Source organism: Strigops habroptila, chromosome 1 (genome assembly GCF_004027225.2).
Source record: "Strigops habroptila isolate Jane chromosome 1, bStrHab1.2.pri, whole genome shotgun sequence".
Lineage (NCBI taxonomy): Eukaryota > Metazoa > Chordata > Aves > Psittaciformes > Psittacidae > Strigops > Strigops habroptila.
This window is the reverse complement of record NC_044277.2, coordinates 148,722,868-148,747,819: the sequence shown is the minus strand read 5'-3', so window position 1 is coordinate 148,747,819 and position 24,952 is coordinate 148,722,868. Positions and strand designations below refer to the sequence as shown.

The window sequence follows — 24,952 nt, the reverse complement described above, 5'->3', positions numbered from 1 at the left end:
TGCTTGGTGGACCCTCTTCCCTGCTTTTCACTCTTCTCCTGGATCACCCTAATCTTGTACAGAGAGCTCAGAAGAAACTACTCATCTTCTGTGAATGCAGTGCTGATTTTGCTGAAAACCTGCTGTTCCTAGCCGGAAAACAAATGGCCTGTGGGTAGTCTTGGCACAAACAGCTCAGCTCCTGTATTCTTTAGTCTGTTCCTCTCACCTCTTTATCATACAGGTTTGAAATACAATACTATTGGTTTTCCTGGCCCTTGAGATGATGAGTTTTTGTATGCATTTATTGAAATAAGTGCTTTTGAGACTTTTATTGCACTAGTGACTGGCAGACCCCATCATGGGCTGAGGAGGAGAAGGCAAATGCTGTACGAGTGCCACGTGAAAACTGAATAAAAGTGCCAGGAAATGTGCAATCTAAATGTAAAGACAGGAGTTCATAGGTGACCAGAGACAGACTACAAAGAAATCCAGGAAAGTGTTTCTTAGGGCAATGATAGTCTGATCACAGGCTCTCCAATTTACCTGGAGTGCACTTCAACCGTAATTACATTTCTGAAGCACGTCATTTAACATAAATGTACCCCTGAGCAAATCTATTCACATGGGATAGCGCTTTTCCTATCTATTGCTATTAAAGTTTGAACACATACAGGCACACGTGCCACTTGTCCTGCAGCAGGGCTGTAAATACACTACCATGGCCAGAGCCCCGGCTGCAGTATGGCACCGGAGCTCTGCTGCGCTTGGGGGCCTTCATGGCCAGATGGGGTGATGGCAGCTGGGGCTGCTGTCAGGGTTGCTGTAAACCCTGAGCAATGTTGTTCTATCTGGATTAAATGCGTGGAGGCATCACAGCACATCATATCTCGTAGAACAGAACACTCATAGAATGGTTTGGGTTGGAAGGGGTATTAGAGCTCATCCAGTTCCAACTCCCTGCCACGGGCAGGGACACCTTCCACTAGAGCAGGTTGCTCCAAGCCCCTGTGTCCAACCTGGCCTTGAACACTGCCAGGGATGGGGCAGCCACAGCTTCTCTGGGCACCCTGTGCCAGCGCCTCAGCACCCTCACAGGGAAGAGCTTCTGCCTAATGTCTAATGAAAATCTCCCCTCTTTGAGGTTAAAGCCATTCCCCCTTGTCCTGTCCCTACGTGCCCTTGTAAAAAGTCCCTCTCCAGATTTCCTGTAGGCCCTTGTTAGGTACTGGAAGACTGTTATAAGGTCTCCTGCAGAAAATCTCCATGCAGAAAATTCTTTCTGTGGCTCAGTATAGGTTTTGCATGATGTGTGGGCCAGGCAGTGTGGGTAGGTAGGTGTATCAGTTGATTTTTACTTCCCATTCACAAAGTGACTTAAGGTCTGTAATGCTGAGATGCTTTGAGGAAGGAACGGAGAGCAAATGTAATTTACTGCAACACCTTGGGGTTGTGCTGTTGATGCAGCCACACTTGGCACAGCACGTGGCTTGGGAGTGTGTGTCTGGGAGCAGTTCCTTGCTCCAGAGTTTTACGTGGGTTTTTACATTGCCTGTGAAGAATCCCAGACTGGTTTGTGTTGGAAGGGACCTTAAAGCTCATCCAGTTCCAACCCCCTGCCACGGGCAGGGACACCTTCCACTAGAGCAGGTTGCTCCAAGCCCCTGTGTCCAACCTGGCCTTGATGAATGAAACTTTCTATGAAAGCTTCATTAGATTAGGAAGAGACCTAGTGCTTTTATTCCAAATTACTAACGGGAGGGATGTTAAGGAAAACACTGTAGTACATTACTTTCTGCTGTGGCTGTAGGAAGTTCGTGGTGATTGTGGTTGTGACAGCTGAAAAAAGTGTGCGTGTGGTTGAACTTCTCTGAGGTTGTCTTTTAAGCTGATGTGGCTCTTTGCCCATCTTTGGGATCACCTTGCTTTATTTCTAGTGTAAATAGGCTTTTTCAATAAAAGCAAAGGGCCACCAGACTACAGGCAGTTTGTAAATTTGGGACTAAAATGGATTATATCCATGAGACTTGGTGCCTTTTGAAACACAGAGGGAGATGACAAAGCTATGTGTGCTTTTGTAGTGTTTAATTTCATGGCTATTATGTGTTTTGAAAGCCTTTTAACCTCAGGGGAGTATGATCAAATGACCTTGTTTTGGTTTATAAATCTTTTTTTAGCTAAACATTTCTGAACAATAGAACATCGTCCTAAAATCCACTACTTTGGCTGTTGCTTTTGGTTCTCTTCTTCATTTCTGTGCTCTTGTTAAACTGATAATTTTAGTAGTGGTTTCGATCATGTTGTTACAGGGCTTTTTTCCTTGCCTTCTCAGCTGTCATTGAGTGCACAGCAGAAAGTGCTGGTGCGGATGCAGGTTAGGGAGGGATGACAGTCTCCAGAGGTGTGTGGTGTGAGGAGATGCTGGTATCGGACAGTCTGGTTGCTGAGGTGCTTTCCCTGCTAGTGCTGTGGAGAAGCTGTAAAGTTTCAGCATGCCCTGGTCACATACAGGAGGCAGAATGAACTGAAATACAGACATCATAGATGTTGTGGTTAAATTGTGGATGTCTTTCTCTTTTTTGTTAAAGTTTTATTATTGCATGTTTGGAAAGCCTTCTGTCCTTGCCGAAGAGCTCTCTCTGATTCAGATTCAAGTTTTCCTTTGTTTCATTGCTTCTCTCTGTATAGTTTTGTAACGTGGCTTTGTTTTTTAAATGGGTTGAGGTTGATTGAGACATAGAATATTGTTTCACTGTATTTTGTGGTTTGATCTTGGGCCGCTCAAACTGTTTTGGGTACTCAGTCACCTCCAGTATGATACATTGAAATTTACTTTTTGTGGCTGGTCCCCAGCAGTATCCCAGGTTCTCAATAAACTGATGGGAAGTGGAAATGCTGGTGGGCTGCCACCCACCTGAGCTCACTCAGTGCGAGGATTTTTCGATGAAGCTGAAGGTCCATCGCTGGTGTCTTTTGTTTCCTTTCAGTTTCTTCCGAAGTTGAATGAATATAATGCTTAATCTTACACAGTCTGAAATGTTTATTGTAGTTAACACCATTCTTCTTTATTTAAACACATGTATTTCAGCAATGAAGTGTATGACAACGTCTAGCCCTACTGGAACGTATTATAGTAACACTGTTAACATGGGTAAGATATATACTCGGTACCAAACAGTGAAACAAATCAAATAATAAATGTTGGCAAAGCCAGAGAGGTTTTGGTGGCAAAAACAGTGTTTTAAAATGTGGCTGTTGTTGGTTATGGAACACATGCTGAGTTAACCTCATTGAACTTTTCCCCAGGAATTGATGCGCTTACAATTGGCGGGTCATTATGCTGCTCCACCTGTGTAGTGTTAAGGTCAGTGTGTTTTTCTGATTATAAACCCCATCCATACCATTCCATTATAAATTCACTACCATTCATATAATGGAATGTGCCAAAGCTCGGAGCTCGTTGCAGCTGCCCCCGGTCCATGTTTAAGATCAAACAAAGTGGTTCAGGTAATTTGAACGCCTTTTCAACAACACGTCCAATCAAGCTTCATTTGAAGCGATCTTTTGTTGTTTATGTTTTGTTCTCTTTCTTTCGTAACCTGCTAAGCATCCATCTGATGTCAGTGTTGGTTTTGTGTGGCCTGCCCAAGAATTCCTATTGAATCAAGACGTGGTAATTATAAGATCATGGCAAGGAGGTCCTGGGAGCAGCAGGCAACTGTGACATTGCAGTTGCACGCATCCATGCCTAGGCAAAGCACAGAATGCATCAACCACTCACCTTCACAAGGCATTTTCTGAAACCTGCTTCTAACCGTGAGTTAATTGAGTCATCACGACACACAAATCTGCCATCACGGTAGACACTAATGTGTGAGATGCAGGAGTGTGTAACTGGCACTAACCACTTACCAGGGGAGCCTGTGAGATCACGTGCATGCATAACACACTGCTGCTGTATGCATCTTCCTGCACAGCTTAGTCTTCTGAATTGCAATGCGTTATCAAAGAGAGCCAGAATGTGCATTCAAGCTTATCTAGTATTATTTCTGTCACTGAAATGTTGCTATGGTTGGGGCTTTTGTTTGTGTGTTTGCTTCTGCGTTTTTCTTTGTAATTAATCATCCAAATAACTTCAATTCTGTGAAGAGGAAGAATTCAGTGAACAGCCATATATGTAATAGGTCATTATGTTCTTCCAGTTTCATGAGGACGTATCCTTTCTGTGTTGAGTTTTGCACTTTGTAGTAGCCAGTAAGAGCCTCAGGCACTGGCAGTTTTGCTGGGGGGGATCTTGGGCCTCTGTGCAAGTTAAGCAGAACTGTAATTGCTGAGGAAATACATGCAGCCTCTCGATGATGACAACTGAGAGTCTGTGTGACCATGTCGAACAGCACTCTTCCTTTCACCTCTCTGTAGCTGCAAACTCAGTGCTATTCTACATTAAACATGATGTGACACCTTCCTGGATGTATGTGCTATATACAGTGCATACAGTCTCGCATAATGTGGTAAAGACTCACGGGAGGACTCCAGTGCAAAGTAATCCTTGAATATTCTAGCTTATGAAAACTCTTCACAACCTGACATTTCACATGACAGTAATCTGAATTTTGCAGCTATTGCATCAGGTAAGTACATCTTCAGAGGTGTTTGACAGGTTCTTTTATTACTCGGGGGTGGAAGTATTTAAATTATTTTCAGTTAGTCCCAAAACTAAATGAAATATCCTCCCAAAAAGATGATATAGGTCATGGTAGGGTTGCATATTTTTTTATCAACTGAAGAAACTCAAGAGAAAGAGTCTGTTTAGTAGCAGAAGGGATATCAAAAGGATTGAGAATAGGATTTGTTTTAGTAAAGCAGAGTGCATTATACCTATTTAACTTATGAGCAAAACCATATCTTCCTTGGCCACCAGAAGGATCTGTTTTGCAGCATATTCAAGTTCACCTGTGATGATGAATCTTCCCAATTTTCGAACAAGTGCATCCCTCACCACTACCTGAGTGTCTTAATGAATTTGGGCCCTTACATACAACACACAGGAGGTCCTGGAGGTTGGATTAAATACACCCCACCAAGAAACCTGCCAGAAATAGGTTGCTGACACGACAGCAGGAAGAAAGTAAATTAACTATATGCTGCAGCATGTTCAGCTGGCTGTGATGATTTGTCTCCTTATGGGGGCGTCTTCTGGTTAAGATAAGTTTGGTCCTCAGTCTATGCGGGCAGCTGTAATCAGATGTACCGAAGTGACGCACATCAAAAGTACTTGTCACAAAGTGCTGTCTATTAGATATATCACCTACCTCCTCCTTGCAAGGAGATTTGATAAGTTTGACAAGCAAACCAGATGCACTATTTAGTCTACGGCAATGAACAGCATGTATGTGCAAGGGCATTTACTTGACCTTGCAGATATGCCTTTCGAGTTGCATGTAGGCATTTGAGATAAGTGTTAGCAGTGTGAAGACTGGACTGGTACAGGGAATGCAGGACCCTTCCAAATCCTAGGGGAGGCCTGGACACTCTTCACGCCCCTGTGTTTAAGCACCTAATTTAGTTTCTTGTATTAGTTTTCTTATGTATACCCTGTATAGTCAACAGAGTGAAGTCATGCTCCTGCAGGTATTTCAGGGCACCCTTTTCTCTCCCTTAAGTGTACAACCAGTATAGAAAAGTTAGCCATATGCAAGTGCCCAAAGCTCAATGCAGGCTATAAATCTGGAATGAAAAGGTACAAATGCAGCTGAAAGAAAATGTTATGACACAATCAAAAGAAGGTCTCAGTTAGAAAGGGGTTAGTGCACTAGTAGATGGTGGCTCCTGCAAGTAATTTCTGACTTCTAAAAGGTTTTCCCTAGATGAGGCAAAGAACAGCATCTTAACTTTTTGGTTTGGATTTAGTCCTTTGTTAGGGAAAAAGATTGATCCATCACTTATAAAAATCAGCTTTTGTGTGAGCTTTGTGTTTATATTTGATCTGTTTGTGGCCACTGTAGAATCCCAGACTGGTTTGGGTTGGAAGGGACCTTAAAGCTCAGCCAGTTCCCTTGTCCTGTCCCTACGTGCCCTTGTAAAAAGTCCCTCTCCAGGTTTCCTGTAGGCCCTTGTTAGGTACTGGAAGACTGTTATAAGGTCTCCTGCAGAAAATCTCCATGCAGAAAATTCTTTCTGTGGCTCAGTATAGGTTTTGCATGATGTGTGGGCCAGGCAGTGTGGGTAGGTAGGTGTATCAGTTGATTTTTACTTCCCATTCACAAAGTGACTTAAGGTCTGTAATGCTGAGATGCTTTGAGGAAGGAACGGAGAGCAAATGTAATTTACTGCAACACCTTGGGGTTGTGCTGTTGATGCAGCCACACTTGGCACAGCACGTGGCTTGGGAGTGTGTGTCTGGGAGCAGTTCCTTGCTCCAGAGTTTTACGTGGGTTTTTACATTGCCTGTGAAGAATCCCAGACTGGTTTGGGTTGGAAGGGACCTATAAGCTCATCCAGTTCCAACCCCCTGCCACGGGCAGGGACACCTTCCACTAGAGCAGGTTGCTCCAAGCCCCTGTGTCCAACCTGGCCTTGAACACTGCCAGGGATGGGGCAGCCACAGCTTCTCTGGGCACCCTGTGCCAGCGCCTCAGCACCCTCACAGGGAAGAATTTCTTCCTTATCTCCCCTCTTTGAGGTTAAATCCATTCCCCCTTGTCCTGTCCCTACCTGCCCTTGTAAAAAGTCCCTCTCCAGATTTCTTGTAGCCCCTTTAGGCACTGGAGCTGCTCTAAGGTCTCCCCTTAAGGAGCCTTCTCTTCTCCAGGCTGAACCAGCCCAGCTCTCTCAGCCTGTCACTATAGCACATGTGCTTTTATAGTATGCTTGTGTGTTTACATTAGGACACCTAGCAATATATTAGTAAAAAAATACCTGTAATTAGTTTATCATGTGTGGAGTTCATCCTTTTAATCACCCAAGTTATGGAAAAAAGATCAAACATTGTTAATGTAGAGTTGTTACCTGTGGTTTGTTTAGGACTCAACATACAGAAACCTCTCAAACATTCTTTTTCAGTGTAGTTCTTAAACAAAAATAAACAACAAAAAATCAGTTACAGGAATTACGTTTTAATAAAACAGTACACGCAGGTGGAAACTCTGCTGAAGGCTAGTTCCCAGCCAAAGCATTCCCATATATCCAAAATCACAAAATCATAGAATGGTTTGGGTTGGAAAGGACCTTATGATCATTTAGTTTCAACCCTAAAGAATAAGCGATTCACAACCCATACTATACCATACTTTATGCACCCTCGTTGCCTATCTTTTTGCTAATGATAACCAAACGGTCACAAAGAGTGTGTTCTGAACCCTGCAACTCTTCTCAGATGTTTGTCTCATCGGCGAAGAGCCAACAGCTCCACCAAAATCCATTCGGGTGCAAATGACTTGGCAGTCCTGGGGTAAAGGTTGGACTTGATGATCTTAAAGGTCTTTTCCAACCTAGCTGATCCTATGATTCTATGGAAAGGATGGTGGTTAGCCAACCTGCAAGCGTGAAAGAACCCCCCCAACTTGTCCTGTAGATCTAAGCTAGGTGCTGGTGGTGCCAGTGAAGGCAGCAGATGGAAGGCAGTGGTAGGAGGAGAGGTGGTGCTGTGAACAAAAGCCCTTGCTCTCCTAATGTCTTTTTAATTAGAGTAATATAAGTATTGGCTGGGATGATAGTTGGATCTTAATAGAGAAATTAAGAAATAGATTAATTTCTGGCACAACTCCCTCTTCCTGTTTACAACGGTTCCTATTTCCAGCACCAGTTTAATTGAAGGAACAATTCTCTCTACTTGCTTATGATCTGACAACTTTGGAAGGGAATAACTATACGTTTGGGAACGCACAAGGGAGTTTAAGGGCACCAGCAGAAACACAGGCATGTATTGAAAACCAGCACAACTGAACAATGCTATCATTCCAGTTATTAGGACAAGAGCTCTTGCAAGGAGATTCGATAAATTTACCATTCTTCCCATTTTATCATGGAAGTGAAAGGCTGTGAGTATTTAGGGATTTAGTCTAACCTTGAGTGTTTAGGAGTTTAAATGAACCCCAAATGACCCAGTGGGACAGGAGCTGCTTCAAAGTCTGTTGAAGTCAAGAGTCCATCCCTCTCATCCAAGACATGTGAGGTCAGGCCTACGCTGAATTCACTTCAGAAGAACTGGGAAGTTTTCCATAGATCTATACCCACGTGTGCAAGCTGATGTCTGTGCTGGAGAACCATGGGAAACCATGTCTGCGCTGTGTGCCTTTTGATGCCTCTTTAAAACCTCTTCTTGCTCTATTGGCTGTTGTCAGCTAGAAGCTCATGGGCCTTTTAAAAAATCTAAGATAAAAGGCTTTGTAATTTCTTTTGATAACACACAAACACACTTTTAACTTTCAGGATTTCCACACTGAGCACCTCCATTGCTTCCGTAGTATTTTGCAGCTTTGCTCCTTGAATGACACGTGGAAATAGTTTGGTTTTGACAAGCACAAATGTTTTGATTTTACTGGGAAATGCAAGTCTGCTCTCAAAATGTGATCCATGGCTTTAAACCCAGCTGAAAAAAATCCATTACGTTATGAAATGCTGTATGATAAAAGACTAATTAAAATCAATAAATGCTTAAATCTATTAATATTTAGCAATTTACAGAGCTAGCCTTAGAATGAAAAACAATTTTCTACGAAACAGGGGGAAAGCCGTGTCAAATACATTATCTCTGACTCCTGTGTGAATATAAACTAATTGCATTGGGACTTTAAAAAAGGAAAATATAAATGAGGGTGGTTTCTATACTTTGCAATTTAAATTAGTCCATTCTTCATGACACTAAGTTCCCACCTCTGAATTTCTTTGCTTCTTGAAGAAAAATTACATCCTTGATGGCTCCTTTAACACGTGAGAAAAAATTCACATTGGGATTCCTGGTAAGCTGGAAATCTGTCACAAAATCCATGTGGAAAATACAAGCGTATGTTGTTTCATTTGTAACTACAATTTTCCACAGGGTGAGAACACGCTGGACTCTGTATGACAAAACCCTAATTAGAAAGAGTGAAGCTAGAAAGGGAATAGTGGTGTGTGATGTATTAGGTCCAGGTCCTGTTCACAGTCGCTTTGCTTAGATTTCTGTTATGTTTTTGTAGTGGCTTTTGCAATGCCCTAGCACCCATTTCTGCAGAGCTGTACACCTGAGGAAATTCCCTTCTGTGAGTAATCGATTAAATCAGTGAGGCTCTTAATCATTTTCTTAATAGTCTATCTTCCTGGGTTGATTGGACTTCTCCAGTTGTGCTTTCTCTCCATCTTTCACTCCCTTACCTAATTACTGCTGAAGCCGTTGGCTAATTCCAAGTGAAACAGAGAGGAATAGTTGTCTTTGAGATAATTATGTTTCTACAAGTCTCATGGGTTGGGAGAGGAGGGAGACCCAAGCTTCGGCTAGAGGAAAGGCAGGTAGAGCTTGTCCATCACCGCTCCAGCAGCCGGGAGTGTCACTGGGGTTATCTGTATCTTTGGACATGAAAAAGCTGGGACTCCAGTAGAGGTTTGGTGGTGATGAAGGACAGAGCTCTGCACGAAAACAGCTTCATTAATTCCACTGCTAACAGAGCTGTTTGTTTTTGTTTCCAGGAATGCTTTCTGAATCAGACCTGAATGTCTTTAACACAAACATTTGGCTTCTGGTTAAAGGTTAGAAAAATACAGCAATTGAGTTAATTTGTCACCAATATTGAGAGAAGTAGTACCAGAAACAACATTAGTGTGTAGCCATGGAGCTAATGCATTACCAGTGACAAATCTGTCAAATTAGTGTCTTTCCTGTTTGCAGGTCTAATGCTGTGGTGGGTTGACACTGGTCGGATGCCAGTGCCCACCAAAGCCAAACCATCCCTTCTTCCTAGGCTTAACTTTACTCTCAGATTCTCTACCTCCTCACCTGCAGCAGTGCAGGAGGATGGGGAATGGGGATTGTGGTCAGTTCACTACACGTTGTCTCTGCTGCTCCTTCCTCCTCACGGGGAGGACCTCTCACACTGTTCCTCTGCTCCAGTGTGGGGTCCCTCCCAGGGAGATGGTGCTCCACGGACTTCTCCAATGTGGGTCCCTTCCACGGGTGCAGTCCTTCAGGAACAGGCTGCTCCAGTGTTGGTCCCCCGTGGGGTCACAAGTCCTGCAGCAAACCTGCTCCAGCATGGGGTCCTCTCTTCTCAGGGCCACAGGTCCTGCCAGGAGCCTGCTCCAGCGTGGGCTTCCCGGGGGTCACAGCCTCCTTCGGGCATCCTCCTACTCCAGCATGGGGTCCTCCATGGGCTGCAAGGGCACAGCCTGCCTCACCACGGGCTGCAGGGGAATCTGCTCTGGCACCTGGAGCGCCTCCTCCTCCTTCTGCATCGGCCTTGGTGTCTGCAGAGCTGTTCCTCTCACATATTCTCACTCCTCTCTCTAGCTGCAGTTGCTCCAGCGCAGTAACTTTTTCCCCTTCTTAAATACATTCTCTCAGAGGTGCTGCCACCGTCGCTGATGGGCTCAGCCTTGGCCGGTGGTGGGGTCTGTCTTGGATCCAGTTGGCATTGGCTCTATCAGACATAGGGGAAGCTTCTAGCATCTTCTCACAGAAGCCACCCCTGTAGCCCCCCTGCTACCAAAACCTTTGCATGCAAATCTAATACATACACACAAATAAATTCTTGCAGTGCTTGAGAACCCTTAATGGAAATAAAAAGTGGAGTTTTAACCTCATTAACATTCCACTTTACTGCCTAAGGTTGAGTACCATTTTATCCAGTAAGTAATACCATCAATTTAAAAGTAGCATCTGTGGACCAAAGTGTTGCTTCATTGATTTGTGCATGGAATGGTACAGGTGGTACAGGAGGTAGTTCTCATTGTCCTTAGGAGGCTAGAATCGAGTCCCACACCAACACATCCAGGCAGGGTCTGGCCGCTTGCGTGGCTGCAGCCGTGCTGCCTGGTGATGCAAGTGTCTCAGGCTTTCTTCTGGAACTCAGATTTAACACCTGCAGACCCATGTAGAGTTCCAACTTGCTTACTTGTGCAGGCTTCTATAAATACTAGCTAATTAAAGTGTAGGCTTTCATCACAATGCCCTAGAACCTAATCCTTGGTGGATTTAGGACACTTCCTTGACAGAGGTGGTGTTACCAAAAAAGTAGGTTAAAAAAAATTCTCCTTTGGGCCTTACTTCAAGTGTAGTGTTAAAAACTGTAATTACTTCTCTTCTGTGAGGATTCAGTGGCAGCAAAAAAGCATTGGGTTAAGGCTAACTGTCCTTATTAAAGTTAAATGTAACTATGGTTTGAACCTTCATTCGGAACCATTCTTGTGCTTTTGTCTGTGGGTGAGTGGAATACACCATCCCCAGTCACCTTTGCAGATGTTCTTCGTCTTTGAAAACTCTCATGAGACCTTTTGGAGTAATTTAGAACCTCCTGGAGTAATGTGAGCATTATACACAACCGTACATATGACTGTGTGACAACATAGAATCATAGAATAGTTAGGGTTGGAAAGGACCTTAACATAGTAGTACCTAATTATTGTATTATAGGTGTACTAGCAGCACAGTAGGTGTGGATGAAGTTCAGATATTGTCAGAATGGGACTTGCCCAGCTCTATGTGCAGGTCCTGTTTGTCTTGGTGGTGGTCAGTGGGGCTTGTCTCTGGTGGAGGAGCCTGCACCAGTTTGCTCTTCATCTCCTTGATCTAGTTCTCTGGTTGTTCCGTGCAGTTTCTGCTTGAAAATCTGCTCTATGCCCGTACTTGTTTTCCAGGGGGAACTACCAGGCTACCTTTCATCTAACCTTGGCTAGCAGTTCCCCAGAAAACCTTCAGCGTATAGCTCAGAACTGGCTTACGGTGCTCCAGAGGAAAGCAGAGTCTCTGAATGCAGCTTCTCTTCTCTCATGTAGGATTATTTTTGTGCCCTAGATAAAGCCAGTTCTTTGTAAAACCTGAATCTTGTTCCTTAGCTAGAGATTGTAATAGCAGAGCTACTCACTTCCTCTTGGGATAGCTTCCCCGGTTTCTTTGCTTTCTCATGAATACAATTATAATAGCAATTTAGTATGATTTATACAATCAAAGCATAAACAACTTTTAATAAAGATGAAACAGTAAGTAGCAAAGAGGTTTGGAGATAGCTATCTGAGGCTAGTTCTACCTGCCCAGGAAGATCCTGCCTTTAAACTATGCCTTGTGGGTTTAGTAATGTTAAGTTTTTAATGGCATCAGGATTATTAACAATAAAATGTTGGAACTGAGGCAGCACTAAACATAAACCAGTTTTCTTTTGCTGTTTTTCAGTGCAAAGTAAGAACTCTTAATCCTCAAAACCTTTGTTAGAATAGATTTTTCTTGAAAACAAACCACACCACACAGAATTAACTTTAAATATATGTATTTTTAAAGAAATTATGACAAAAAATAGAAGGATGTTGTCATGATCTCCCTGAGTACACAGGCATAAGAAATCAGTCTGTTGAGAACAAGCTTAAATGTGGAACTCACACTTTTAATATTGCAAGCAGTTTTCATTCTGCCCTCCAGTGACAGCAGACAAAAACCATGCAGTAATGATGAATATGCTTCAGTGGCTGATGTTCCAGTTTAAATCCATGAGGGGCTTCTTTTCTTTGGAAAAAAAATAGAGTGTGTGGATTCTATTATTATAATTGCATAAGAAAAAACATTCAGATATCATGGTCTAAAAGTAATTATATTCTAATTAATCCTAACCTGTCAAATGACATGTTTGTTTCTAGATTTTGAGATCTTATTCTATGAGTTAGTTCTGTGATCTGTGTTCTAAAATGCAACTTGCTGTTCTACATGTTTGTCTAATGTGTTTTCCAACAGAATAGGTTGTAGCATGGACAAAAGTGTTCGAAGTGCTTCAGCTAAAATATGAACTCTTGATTTTCCAGGTCTGGATTAGCCCTTGTGAACTGCAGCTGTTGACAACGAAACAGTTTTTCCTTTGCTTTACAAAGTCATTGAAAACAGAGAGAGTTTTGCCTTTAACTTTATCGGAAGCAGGATCAAGCATAGTCAAATAGATGCATTTCTGTATTTGTCTGGAGGTAATATGATAATAACAGGACTTCTAGAGCCAATTAGTTGTAAAATGTGAGGGAATATTCTAGGCCTTATTGAAAGGTAGAAGATGGAGCTGAAGGCATGTTCTGAAGCTGGTGTCTGGTTCAGAGACTGGTTTATTGCAATAGTTTGTTGTTGTTTGTAGATCAAAGGAGTGGTTGATGTAGGCATGAATACTCGACAGCCTGCTAATACCTACCTGCCTCGCTGCCTGAGGAGGTTAAGATACTGACACTTCAAACCACTTTTCTCTTAAAGAAATACAGATGGGGGTAAGCAGCATGACAGAGTGCAGGGGCAATGAACGAAGTATGAATTTAAAATGTTCTCTTTGCTGCGGAGTGGAGGTCAGCTGAAAGGAACCATGAGTGAGAAGGCCCTTCTTCCATTCCTCCTTGGTTTTGTGTGTTTGTTGTCCCCACATGTTAATCTAGTGCCTGTCCTATGTGTGGTAAGCAAGTGATGCCGTGTGCCCTATCCCTTCCTGCCTATGAGTGAGGGGAAGGTGATGATATTGATGAGTGAGGAAGAGGAGCTATGCCTTGAGGATAAAAAGAGATGGAGAGAAGAGGAAGATGCATGGTCACCTGGGAGTATGGTATTGGCCTTGATGTGAGGGACGTAGCACAGGGGAAATGGGGACCTTGCTGATGGCCTGGAATAGAGGGAGGGAAACCATACACAGCTCCTGCAGGGGATGGTGCTCATGGTGGCAGAAATTTCACAACTCATAGCAGCAATGAACCTCTTGTGGTGTGTGTATATGGATCCCTTTGACTGCACACAGGAGAGTCAGGCAGAGAGGGAAGTGTAGGTGGTGGGAATACTGCATGGGTAGATCTGAGCTCTGCAGGGTAAACCCTTTGATACGTACACTCATGAACCTTTTGCTTGCAAAGATTCATGCTTGTGTCTGAAGGGAGCTTGATATTTCAGTCTTCGCTTTGTGTTTGGTTGCTTTCTGTTGCCTTTTGGGGGCAGGGGAGTGGGTGAGGGTGGTTTATATGTAATAACTGTGCCTGAGACCTGTGTAACACATCAACTTTTCTTCTATCTTGATAGCACTACAGACATCACATGAGCTTTGTTTTTTATCAAAACAGTTGTCATGGTAGAAGGTATAATACATTCTTAGTGGTAGAGAATGGTGGGATTTTTAGAACTCACATCTCGCAAGAAATTTAGAGGTTTTTTCTGCAAAATGATTTCAGAGGAGTCTTTGGACTCTGGGGAAGGGATATGGGAAATGTGGGACTGCTTCTGAGCAGTGAAATGACTGTACCTGACAGTTCTGGGAAACATTGTACGTTACTGGATATCTTTCTGCAACTCATATTTACATCATTTCATTAGTAGTCTCTTAAATTTTGGAAGATGTCTTCACAGCTTTTCCTGTAAACCTTTGCTACATTTACTGGCACACTTTTGCAAAGATCTGTACTTAAAATGTATACATTATACTGAGTATTTTCTTTGATTTTTCTCTGCTTTGATTTTTCTCTGGATGTCTAGTTTGCAGTGAATCAGAAAATCAGACTGTTCTTAAATAATCAGGCAGTAGTTTAGTATGGGGTTTTTTAATATGCCTTATTTCTGTTTCACATGCGTGAATGTACTTGCAATACACGTTTTCTGTTACCCTCAGGAGTGCTTTGCCCACTTGTCTTTATATAATATAAAATCTTATAGCTCGAGAGGTTCATACACAGGTCTGGCTCCTTCCTATCTAGCTGCCGTGGTTTAACCCCAGCTGGCAACTAACACTAGCCTGACACGGCTAACCTAGGATCCCAACAGTCCTTGGCTCCTTAAAAAGGTAATGAAGAGAGGTGGAGCTGAATCCTCTCTGGGAAAGCCTTACCTCAGTCTCAGTCTTTTTCAGAAGCCTGTCTCTTCCCTTCTGAGTACACAGGGGGTCTTGGGAACCTGCATTCTTAAAGCAGGGTGACTCAAGTAGCTAAAGCTTGAGCTTTATGAATCTGGGCCCCTGTTAGCGCTGTTAAACATGGTTAATCTTTTGCATGGGTAAAGTACTTGAACTGAAGCCACTGGTTATAAAAATCCACCAGGTAAGAGATGTCTGTTGTCATATGATGTGCAGAAACTGCAACAGGGCATCCAACACAGACACAGCTTCTCAGAAGGAGTATCAGTCGATCACTTTACAGAAGAGCATCAGTTTTTTCAGCCTCCAGAGAAGAAGAGAGTCCCTGTTCTTACCTCCCGTCTCCTAAAACCCATTTGGAGTAAACAGCATTCCTGGGAGACCAGCAGAGTCCAGCTGTGCAGTGGACCTGATGAATGCAGTGACGATCCTTAAATAGACCAGTGTGGGGGCACACAGGCTTTTTTGGGGACAGGTCTCTACAGGGTGTGATGCTCCTCTACTTTAGATAGCAGAGTAAACCAGTACCAGTGCCTGGTACAGAATGGTTGCTTTTCTTCTTGCAGTGATTATTGCTCATAAACGTTGTCCTTGGGTTTGAAAAGATGAGGAATGGCGAGTTTCAGTCTGCAGCACCAGTCACCAGGACTCTGTTTCTGTGAAGCTGGTGTGGTCCACGCTGGCCTTTACCGACATGAGGATGCTTGTTAACAGAAGATGTGTTGCCCTGCCAACAATCTTGCACTTGTTGAGAGGTGGTCACTGTCCTGCCTCTGTCTGGTACCACAGCAGCACTTCTCTGCCTGCTTCTGATGTTTAAAACCAACCAAGTTAAAAATACATATTTTTTGTTACATGCACTGTAGAGCACCAGCAAAGGCAACTGCTGTGGGCTTTGGAGTATTTGATAGTAACATATGAGCAGATCCTAAGGTTATTTCTTCAACCTCCTAGCGTGGAAGGACCAGAGTGAAGCTGTGCAGTGTTGTCTTGGTTTAAGATGTTACCATGTTGACTCTGCTATTATTTCCTTGTTCTCTTTTTGAGGTTTATATTCAGGCCATATTGCATTTTCACCATGTTCTTGAGTGCCTGAATATGTCCTTTAAAAACATTGGCAATGTTTTCAGGCCTTTTTTTCTGTAACAGGTAAGTCTGATGGCTGTTTCTCATCCCTTGCTGTGCCAAACTGCTGAGACAAGACTGTTTTCAGCTACTGATTTCAAGAGAAATTAAGAAATTAATTCTGTCCTTAGCTGCATTCTATTGCAGAAACTTCCCAGTGCTTTATGTAGTGAACTTGGCTGGATTATCATTGTGCAAATATGTTGAATGTAAGATTGTTAATTGTTCCTTGTTAGACATAAGTATTCTACAGTGTAGAAGCTTGGAGTCATCTAAAACTGGTAAAATATCACCTTTATCAGAAACGTGTTTCATTTACATACTTACAGGAGTGCAAATCTTTATTCTTGGAATCATTTAATTGGAAATACGATGTGTGTATCTTTCAGCATGCTCTCTTGGGTTCATTAGACAACACTCTTTTTACTTCTTCCAGACAGAGAAGGAAAAAAGCATCATTCTTTTTTTCCCCCTTTCTTTTTCTGAATTCCAAGAATTTCCCTCCAGTCATTGCTCCATATTCCAGCTTCCATCTGCTTGTGCCCAGGAGATTGTTTAAGTGCTCTCAGAAAATGTGGACTGCTCTTAAATGTATTTTTCCTTTGTAGATGCTAAGAGTGCCCCTGGTTACTGGGCTGCCAGCTTTTGCTGCCTTATGACTAATAGGCCTGCATCAGGAATCAATCCCCGGCACCGGCACCGAACCTTGCTGGGTTGAACTTGAGGCCAGCTCTTTCATTTTGATTCTCATTTGTGCACTGATTTGCACATCACTGAAGCAACGTTAAATGTAAGAGGATACATTAACATAGCAGCGCAGCTAGGCTGGAAACGCGCAAAGGTCAGGAAATGGAAAAATGAGCTACCTAATAACATCCATTTGCTCCACTGCTGATGTATAATGGCTTTGCTTTTCGATTAGTGTTTATTATAGCCATATAAATATATATATTCTGCCTTGGATGTGCAATATTAAGACAAATGCACTTGAAGCTCTGTAGTGTTATTATGGCATGCATCCCTCCGAAATGTTTGCAGCCTACATTTCAGTCTTCCCAAGAGCAGCAGTTTCATCTGTGTGCTCTATAATACCTTGCAGGGAAAAGGGGGTCAGTAGACGATGGAAGCCTGTGTGCCCCTCGTGCTGTTAAACGATTCCTTTGGAGCAATGAGAAACCATTATCGTGCCTCTCAAACACGTGGAGAGCTCCAAACCCTTTCACTTCATAGCATTCTCCAGTCCCAAGCTTGATGATTTTCATGTTGGGTTCAGCAAGTCAGATGCTGAATCATTTGCACTATATATTGCCTCGGTATTTTGCTCTGGGTGTTCGCACCTGGGCTCGGAACTAAGTTTTTGTCATCTAGCCAATTAAACCTTTCATACAGGCTGTTAGTACCTTATATTTCTGTTAGTGCAATATCCTTCTTGCTACACACGATCCTACCTTCCTGAAAGCTGCTCAGAAGACTTCTGCTGTCATAACTTATCACTTTCACCAGGTTACCCTATTTTTTTTCTAGCTGCCTTAGCTCCTTCTTGTCTTTTACAAAATACATATACCTTGCAAACGAAGGGTAAAAGCTTATCAGGAGAACCTTCATCTCTGGAGCAAACGAGACTGACTCCACGTCTGATTTGCCTGTGATACCAGACTTGACTGCTGGCCTGTTAAATTTTCAGGTGGATAAATGTGCTCTGTCCCAACCTTCCTGCCACACAAAACCGTCTCACTGTCTTTCTCAGTACTTGCCCTTGAAATTTTGGTTGCAATGATGCTTGCAGGCATCTGAATGACTACATGCGTCTCAGTTTGAGCCCACTGTCATACTGGCTAATATTTTCACCTTGTTCCCTTTAATTTCTTCATCTGCCAATGCTCCAGTGATGGGTTGTATTCCATCGTATAGTATCTTTGGTATGGACAGTAAAAGTCTGTTGTACCAGCATCCTGACTGGCACAAATGCATCTTCTCTGACAAAGCAGCAATAGGAAGTAACGGTGTCAGTCCAAATATCTGAAAGACAGCTCCTAATTGTCTGAACAGAGCAGTGAGTTGCATCCTTGCAGATGCTTAGCTGAGATCTATCCTCTGCATTGCTAAAGCATCACATACCTTTCTGGAATGAATTAAAACGATAAATTAAAGTCCCTGACATGAAGGCCTTCAGCTCTCCAGGGGAAGTTGCTGCACGGCAGCTCTGAATCCCTTGGTGAAATTCAGCTAGCAGTAATGGTGTGAAACCTTCCAGCCACAGGGATTCTTCTTGTCTCAGAGAGGGAGATGGTAGGGTTTTCTCAGGTGGTGAAGGAAGAGGCTCTCTGCTGTCCCAGTGCCAACCAGCAAGTGGGCAAGGAGAGAGGTGTCAGTGTGAAAGGGAGAGAACGTGGAAAGAAAATCCATGTTATTTCTTGGTATTAGTGATTAAAGGTTTTCTACGTATACATTTTTGAGATCAGTTTTCTTTACAATCACATCTCATCTGTCATTTCCTTTGGGCTGCTCCTTCCTATTTTCCTTTGCTAGGGATGCAGTTGCATTTGTATAAGGAGAAAAAAAGCACCTTAAATTAATTTTTGACCTTTGTTTTCCTTAGAGGGACTAAGTGACACAAATAAGGTAAGTTCTGCCCCCAGATTATCCTCTAAAATCTCATTTTGAGTAGGACTTTTATGTGGCTGGTAGAGCTTTAGAGAGCCTTCCTGAACTTTGTGACAATCAGAAGGAGGGCCAGGGAGAGGGAGAAAACATCCCTTTAGCTGGTTTTGCTCAGCACACTAATACTTTATAGCTAAATACTTATTGCCATAGCTGTCTGTACACAAAAAGGTATTAAAAAACCAAAATTACTAAATTCATTGGAGTAAATGCTTTTTTATGCTAGAGTAGCTGACAGCAGTAGAAAACCTAGGTGATACTTGCATTTCTTGACATAATGTTAATTTAGAAGTTGTCTCTTATACAGGAAATTGAAAATTGCTTGTGTGTTGTATTACATATTATGTATGTCCAAATGAGGAATGTAAAGGGAAAGACCTTTATATCTGCTACTGGAAGTGTCAAGAAGTAAAGTGACTGGACGTCACTGATGCAAGTGAAATATTGTACGTCCTTGTCACCTCATTCCTCCTGTCTTAGGTAAGTTCAGACATAGGAAATATCCAAGAAGTGCATCACTCACCAGTGCAGTATTGGCATCCTTAACTTAGGACAAGCTTGAGCCTCACGTGTTGAACATACCATATGCATGATGCACTTAAGTGTGGCAAGATGCAGAAATCTGGTAAGCCAAGACAAAAAGGTTAAACAGTGTAAGGAGAAAACCACCTTTCCTCTTGCATGCATAGACACCCTGAGCAGCAGAGTGTCTTCTCGTTGCTAACCAATCATACAAGTGGTGAGGGGAGTGGGTGTGAAAATGAAGCTTGGGGGTCATTTGGTACAGAAAGTCCGTGGATGGAATATTCCCCTAGAAAGACTGACTGTAGAAGCAGCTCTGAAGTGACTGTTTTGAGCCAGGATCAGAGAGGGATTTGTTTCTGCTGTCAACCAACCTTGATCTTATAACACTCTTCCAATACCTAAAGGGGGCTTACAGGAAATCTGGAGAGGGGCTTTTTACAAGGGCACGTAGTGACAGGACAAGGGGGAATGGCTTTGACCTGACAGAGGGGAGATTGAGATTAGACATTAGGAAGAAATTCTTCCCTGTGAGGGTGCTGAGGCGCTGGTGCAGGGTGCCCAGAGAAGCTGTGGCTGCCCCATCCCTGGCAGTGTTCAAGGCCAGGTTGGACACAGGGGCTTGGAGCAACCTGCTCTAGTGGAAGGTGTCTCACTATGGCTGGGATTCTTATCACCAAGGCTTGGAGGCTGTGTAAATGCTTCAGACAGTTGCATGGAAAACATGCAAAGCTGGTAATAAAATGTGGAGGGACTGTTTTTCCTAATCTCTTTTCTACTTATTCATACAGCCGTGCTTGTATTTTGATGGCATTATTTAATCCAGTTAATGATGTGTGACTGTTGTCCTGTTTGTGTGGGATTTTTTTCAGTTTAGGGATTTTCTTTTTTGCAGATTAATATATTTGTGTAGAATCAGTGCTGGAAATATGAGCTACTCAGATTTCTGGAGAACGTCGCTTTCTGGATTGCTTTCAGATGATGCCATTTGTTCCACTGGCATCAATATACAGGAAAACGGGAGTTTATGGAATTAGAACATAGTGATGAATTTACCATTTTCATTAAAACTGCTTAAAGTCATGCTGAAGCTGAAAAAATCAAATATTTATGTCTAATTTCATTTGGAAGTGTGCAGTTAACTGATACTCTACATCCATTAACATTCAAAAATGAAAGTATCTGCAGAACCACTACTCCTTGGAGTAATTTGTCACGAGACATAAAATGTCTGCTTTTGAACTGAAGTAGCTTTTGGGTAGCATACTAAGAGCGAAGGAACCCTTGTTAATGGTACAGACTAATCTAGAAGAGGGGGCTTGAAGTTCTTCACATTGCTATCTCCTCATTATTCAACCAATAGTAGTTGTCTCGGGTGCTGTTGTGACAGCAGATACCTTCTTTGCTAAGAAACTCCTGTTGATTTTAAATTACCGACTCGAGTATGATAGTTGTGTGTGTCCACAAGTGCTTCCCAGATTAGAAAATGTTCACAGCATGTGAGCCCTGGTTTTTGATGCGAGATGCATTTCCTGTTCACAGGGAATATTGGTCTTTATACTACAAAGTGAACTCTCTTTTCAAACAGTGAATAAACACAACTGAGAAAACAAGCAGCAAAGACCTGATTAGATGCATAGCAAATGCAACACTGTGCACTTTGCTTCCTTCCCTTAATCCTGTATCTCCAAGGTAGCCTTTTGCATTACTAGTTTCAACCTCGCCAGCACGTAGTGTAAGGTGTAACATTCCCATTGGAGCTATTTTTCCTTATAAACCCTATTTAATGCAGGAAGTGAGGATTTGGGTCAATGCACTGTAAGCATTGTAGGGCAGTGTTTGTAAAGTGACAGCATATTCTTGGGGTACAAACATGCCACTTGAATTTTTTGTTCTCTGTACAATATTTGTGCAAGAGTCCCAAGGCACAGTAAGAAGCTTCTTAATTATTGCACAAATATTGGTATTAATAAACAAATTATTTTGTCAGGACTTCCTGTTCTTCTGTGCTTTGCCTTAACAAAGCAAGGGTTAAATAACTGCTTGGCTGGACAGAGAAGCTGTGATTTTTCTTCCGCTTAATTTGTTTGAGTTCAAAGGGATGATTTGACTTCTGATCATGTGAAAAGCATTTCATAGCATACTGGAAAGCTGTCTGGTTTTGTATCTGACGGACTTGACAGCATGGTTGGCAACAGTGGGATAATGGAAGGCTAATGAATAATGAAAAGCTGAGTGATTGAAATAGCAGAGCTGCAGGGAGAGAGAGGAGGGAAAGCTGGGAAGGAAAATGGCAAAAACAAACAGGACAGAAGGAAGGAATAACCAGTATTTTGATCACTATCAGAGCATGTCTCCACATCAAAATTTAACCCAGTCATAACTTAAACATTCTCCATCTGCTAGCTCACAAGAGCTCTTAACTCATGCCCTGTGACGCATTTTGTATAAGTCCCTGGGCTTGCCTGGAGGAAGGAGGGTAGGTTGGAATTTAAATATTTTTCCAACTGCTAGGATGATGACTACTCTGCAGTAACCTTCTCGATTCCCATTAATTGTCCAATGCATTCCCAAAGTCCTGCCAGAGTGAGTGTGCATCGTATCTCACAGTCTAGTGCAAAACCAGAGCAGAGCAACAGCATCAGAAGCTATCAGCTGCAGTGAGAGACACTGCAACACGTAGTTTGTATTTACACTTGAGTGAAGACACCCCTGTTTTGGTAACAGGGATACCTCAATTTTCCTGGCACTCACTCTTCAGATCTCTAGCAGGGAAGAAGAGCTCTTACCCATTGCTAACCAGCCTCTCTACATGGGATACGATCTCTGGCGGGACTGCGCTTAGGAAGGATTCCTCTGCAAATATAACAAGAATTACTGGGGAGAAGACTTAACTCCGGGTGTCAAAAGTGGGAAGACTGTTTCCTGATATTAAAAGAGAACAGCTCTCTAGCAGTTTGATAGTTGCGATATTCGTGTCTGGATGCATGATTAACATGGACGAAACCAGCTACTATTGATTTCCTCACCAACTGCCAGTTGTGGCTGAGTGTGGTGGTGCAAGGCTTACTCTTATGCTTGTCATGCTAAGAATTAGGGAGTAGGAGTTGAGTTAGCACTGTGTTTCCTGCTGTGCCTTTTCATGCCTCTTTTTTTGCAATGCCAAATGGAAAAAAATCTGCTCCTTTCTCATTCCGATGTACCACTTCTCCTGAGCTTTGATATCAAAAATGAATACTACTGTAAATACTCTGCTTTCTTTTTCTCTTTGCAGAATCTGTACCAAAACAGGTTCCTGGGCCTGGCAGCCATGGCGTCTCCATCTAGGAACTCACAAAGTCGGCGCCGGTGCAAAGAGCCTCTCAGATACAGCTATAACCCTGACCAGTTCCATAACATGGACATCAGGAACAACTCCCATGAGACGGTCACCATTCCTAGGTCTACCAGTGACACAGACCTTGTCACATCAGACAGCCGGTCTACCCTGATGGTCAGCAGCTCCTACTACTCCATCGGGCATTCGCAGGACCTAGTGATATACTGGGATATAAAGGAGGAAGTGGATGCAGGGGACTGGATTGGAATGTATCTCATAGGTGAGTCCCTCTTCCTCTTTCCCCTTTGAGTTTCTTGCTGCTTCTTTTAGTTGTAGGTGTTAGGGAAGTATGAGCTAATGGTAATAATGAGCTGATACAGCTCCATGAGTGTAGTCTTCAAGTGGGTTTATATATTACAAGAGTTTTTTCTGCTCCTGAATTGCTGGTTGCAGTCCTGGTGCTTGCTTTTTCTTCAGCAGAGAGATGAGAAGGCTTTCTGTGGACAGATTCGTGAAATTTCCAGCTATTTTCATTTGAAAGCCTTTTGGATTTGGGGGAAATCTCTCCTGTATAAAGACAGCATAGTATGTGCAGGGTTTCCTCTCGAGTCCTTGAGTAATCTGTGACAGCTGAGAGGTTTTGCAAGTCAAGAACATGAATCATTAAAAAACCTTGTGAAACAGTATAACAGACTGCCTGTTTCTGTATAGCCAAAGGATATTTTGATATGAACAAGAATTATAGACTGAGGCAGTCTGGAATTGTCCCAGAAAGTTTTGTTGTGATGGGTTTTATTTATACTGGAAGCTGTATTCAGCCATGTATGTTAGCATATTTTTGGCATTTGCATTCTAGTAAATCCAGCCCAACATAAGAGTAATAAATGGTTTCAATACACTTTTACCTGGTTGTTCCACATCGCTATAAAATTAGTGGGTTTTTGAGCTGGTTTGGTTCCTATGGAAATAGTCCTGCTACCTAGGCTGGAGTCTGTGTTAACTCTTTGCCCTCTGGTAAGTTTGAACATGGTAGATCAGTTTCAAACACTTTCCTCTCTGGATTAGAGGTCTAAAAAATGTGAAGTTCTCAAATGTTTCCTGAAAACCAGTGACTGGGTAAAGAAGACAAACGCAAATTGGTGCCCCCATAAAGGGAAGTGTTAGTAAAACATGGCCCATATCCATTTGGATAAGTGTGCCTAGCACTAAGCATGTGTGTTAATTCAAATGGCGCTGTTTCATCTTGCCCAGGTAGTGAACCATATACAGGTAAAGCATATGATGTTGTGAGTTGGGCTTTTGGAGCAATCACAGGGGGTGTCGCAGGGAGCTGTGGTGTTACTCAAGTGCTTTAGTGGATAAAACCAGAAGTTTTGGCATCATGTGCTGAGGATATTGGGAACACAGATGTTGGTGACATAGCGGATGTGAGAAGGTACTGGATGGGAGTCTGAGCATGTAGAGGAACCCTAGTGGCACAGCGTTAGGCACTGGATATTGAGTTCAGGGTATTGGAGAAAGAGGGAGATGAGGGTGGCTGTTTAGGATGTGGAGGGAAAGGAATGGGCTTTTCACTAAGCCAGGCTGCAGTACTTGTTCCTGTGAGTAACCTCATAAAATACCCTGCTTTAGCCTTCTGAAATTTAAAGTCTTTCAGGAAAAAAATGAGAGACTGGATCTAGAATCATAGAATAGTTAGGGTTGGAAAGGACCTTAAGATCATCTAGTTCCAACCCCAGTCTCGTTTGTTTGCCTGAACAGAATTACTGGAGTTTACAGTTGAGCTTGCAGTTGAGTGTTTTACTGGAACAGATGAGAAGACAGGGCAGCCACCAGTACTAGTCACTAAGAAATACTTTAAGCCTATTCTGCCACAGTGCAGGCAGCTCATGAAGGATTGTGTTGCTTCAGTAAAGAGACAAGGCATGCCTTCTGGTGGTCTGGAGTCAACAGAGTGCATAGAGCTCTTTCACATCGACTGAACTTGTTGGACCAGGTTTCATACCTCAGACATCGTATCCAGGGCTGTGAAGACACATTCTAAATTCTTTTGATAGGTAACCTGAATACACAGAGGTTTAACTGGGCAGAAGAAAATCCACCCTGCTACTCCTGCTTAATTTACCGTATCAAACAGGATCTTGCTCCAGACACCCCAGTAAATTAGAAGTGCAAATTGTGAAGTGTATCCTTGCCCCTGCTGGCTGAATGCCTGGTGTTAATGGTGATAGTCAATGGCTCGTTCCAAGAAACACTGCTGCCAAATGAAAAATGAATAGTGTGTCCAGTCCCCTAGAAACCAACAGTT

At 42.8% G+C, this 24,952-nt stretch overlaps 1 protein-coding gene across 5 annotated transcripts in view; it reads left to right on the top strand.

Moving 5' to 3' along the window:
• The window catches only part of HECW1 (HECT, C2 and WW domain containing E3 ubiquitin protein ligase 1), a 253,174-nt gene that overhangs the window by 58,912 nt on the left and 169,310 nt on the right, over positions 1-24,952 (top strand). For 3 of the 5 annotated variants that reach the window (XM_030505377.1, XM_030505814.1, XM_030505300.1), the window contains exon 2: positions 22,600-22,924. In XM_030505377.1, coding sequence (XP_030361237.1) covers positions 22,600-22,924 — 325 coding nt within the window. Of the gene's footprint in view, positions 1-3,285; positions 3,344-22,599; positions 22,925-24,952 lie in introns of all 5 variants that reach the window. The other 2 variants (XM_030505556.1, XM_030505468.1) reach the window with 1 other exon arrangement.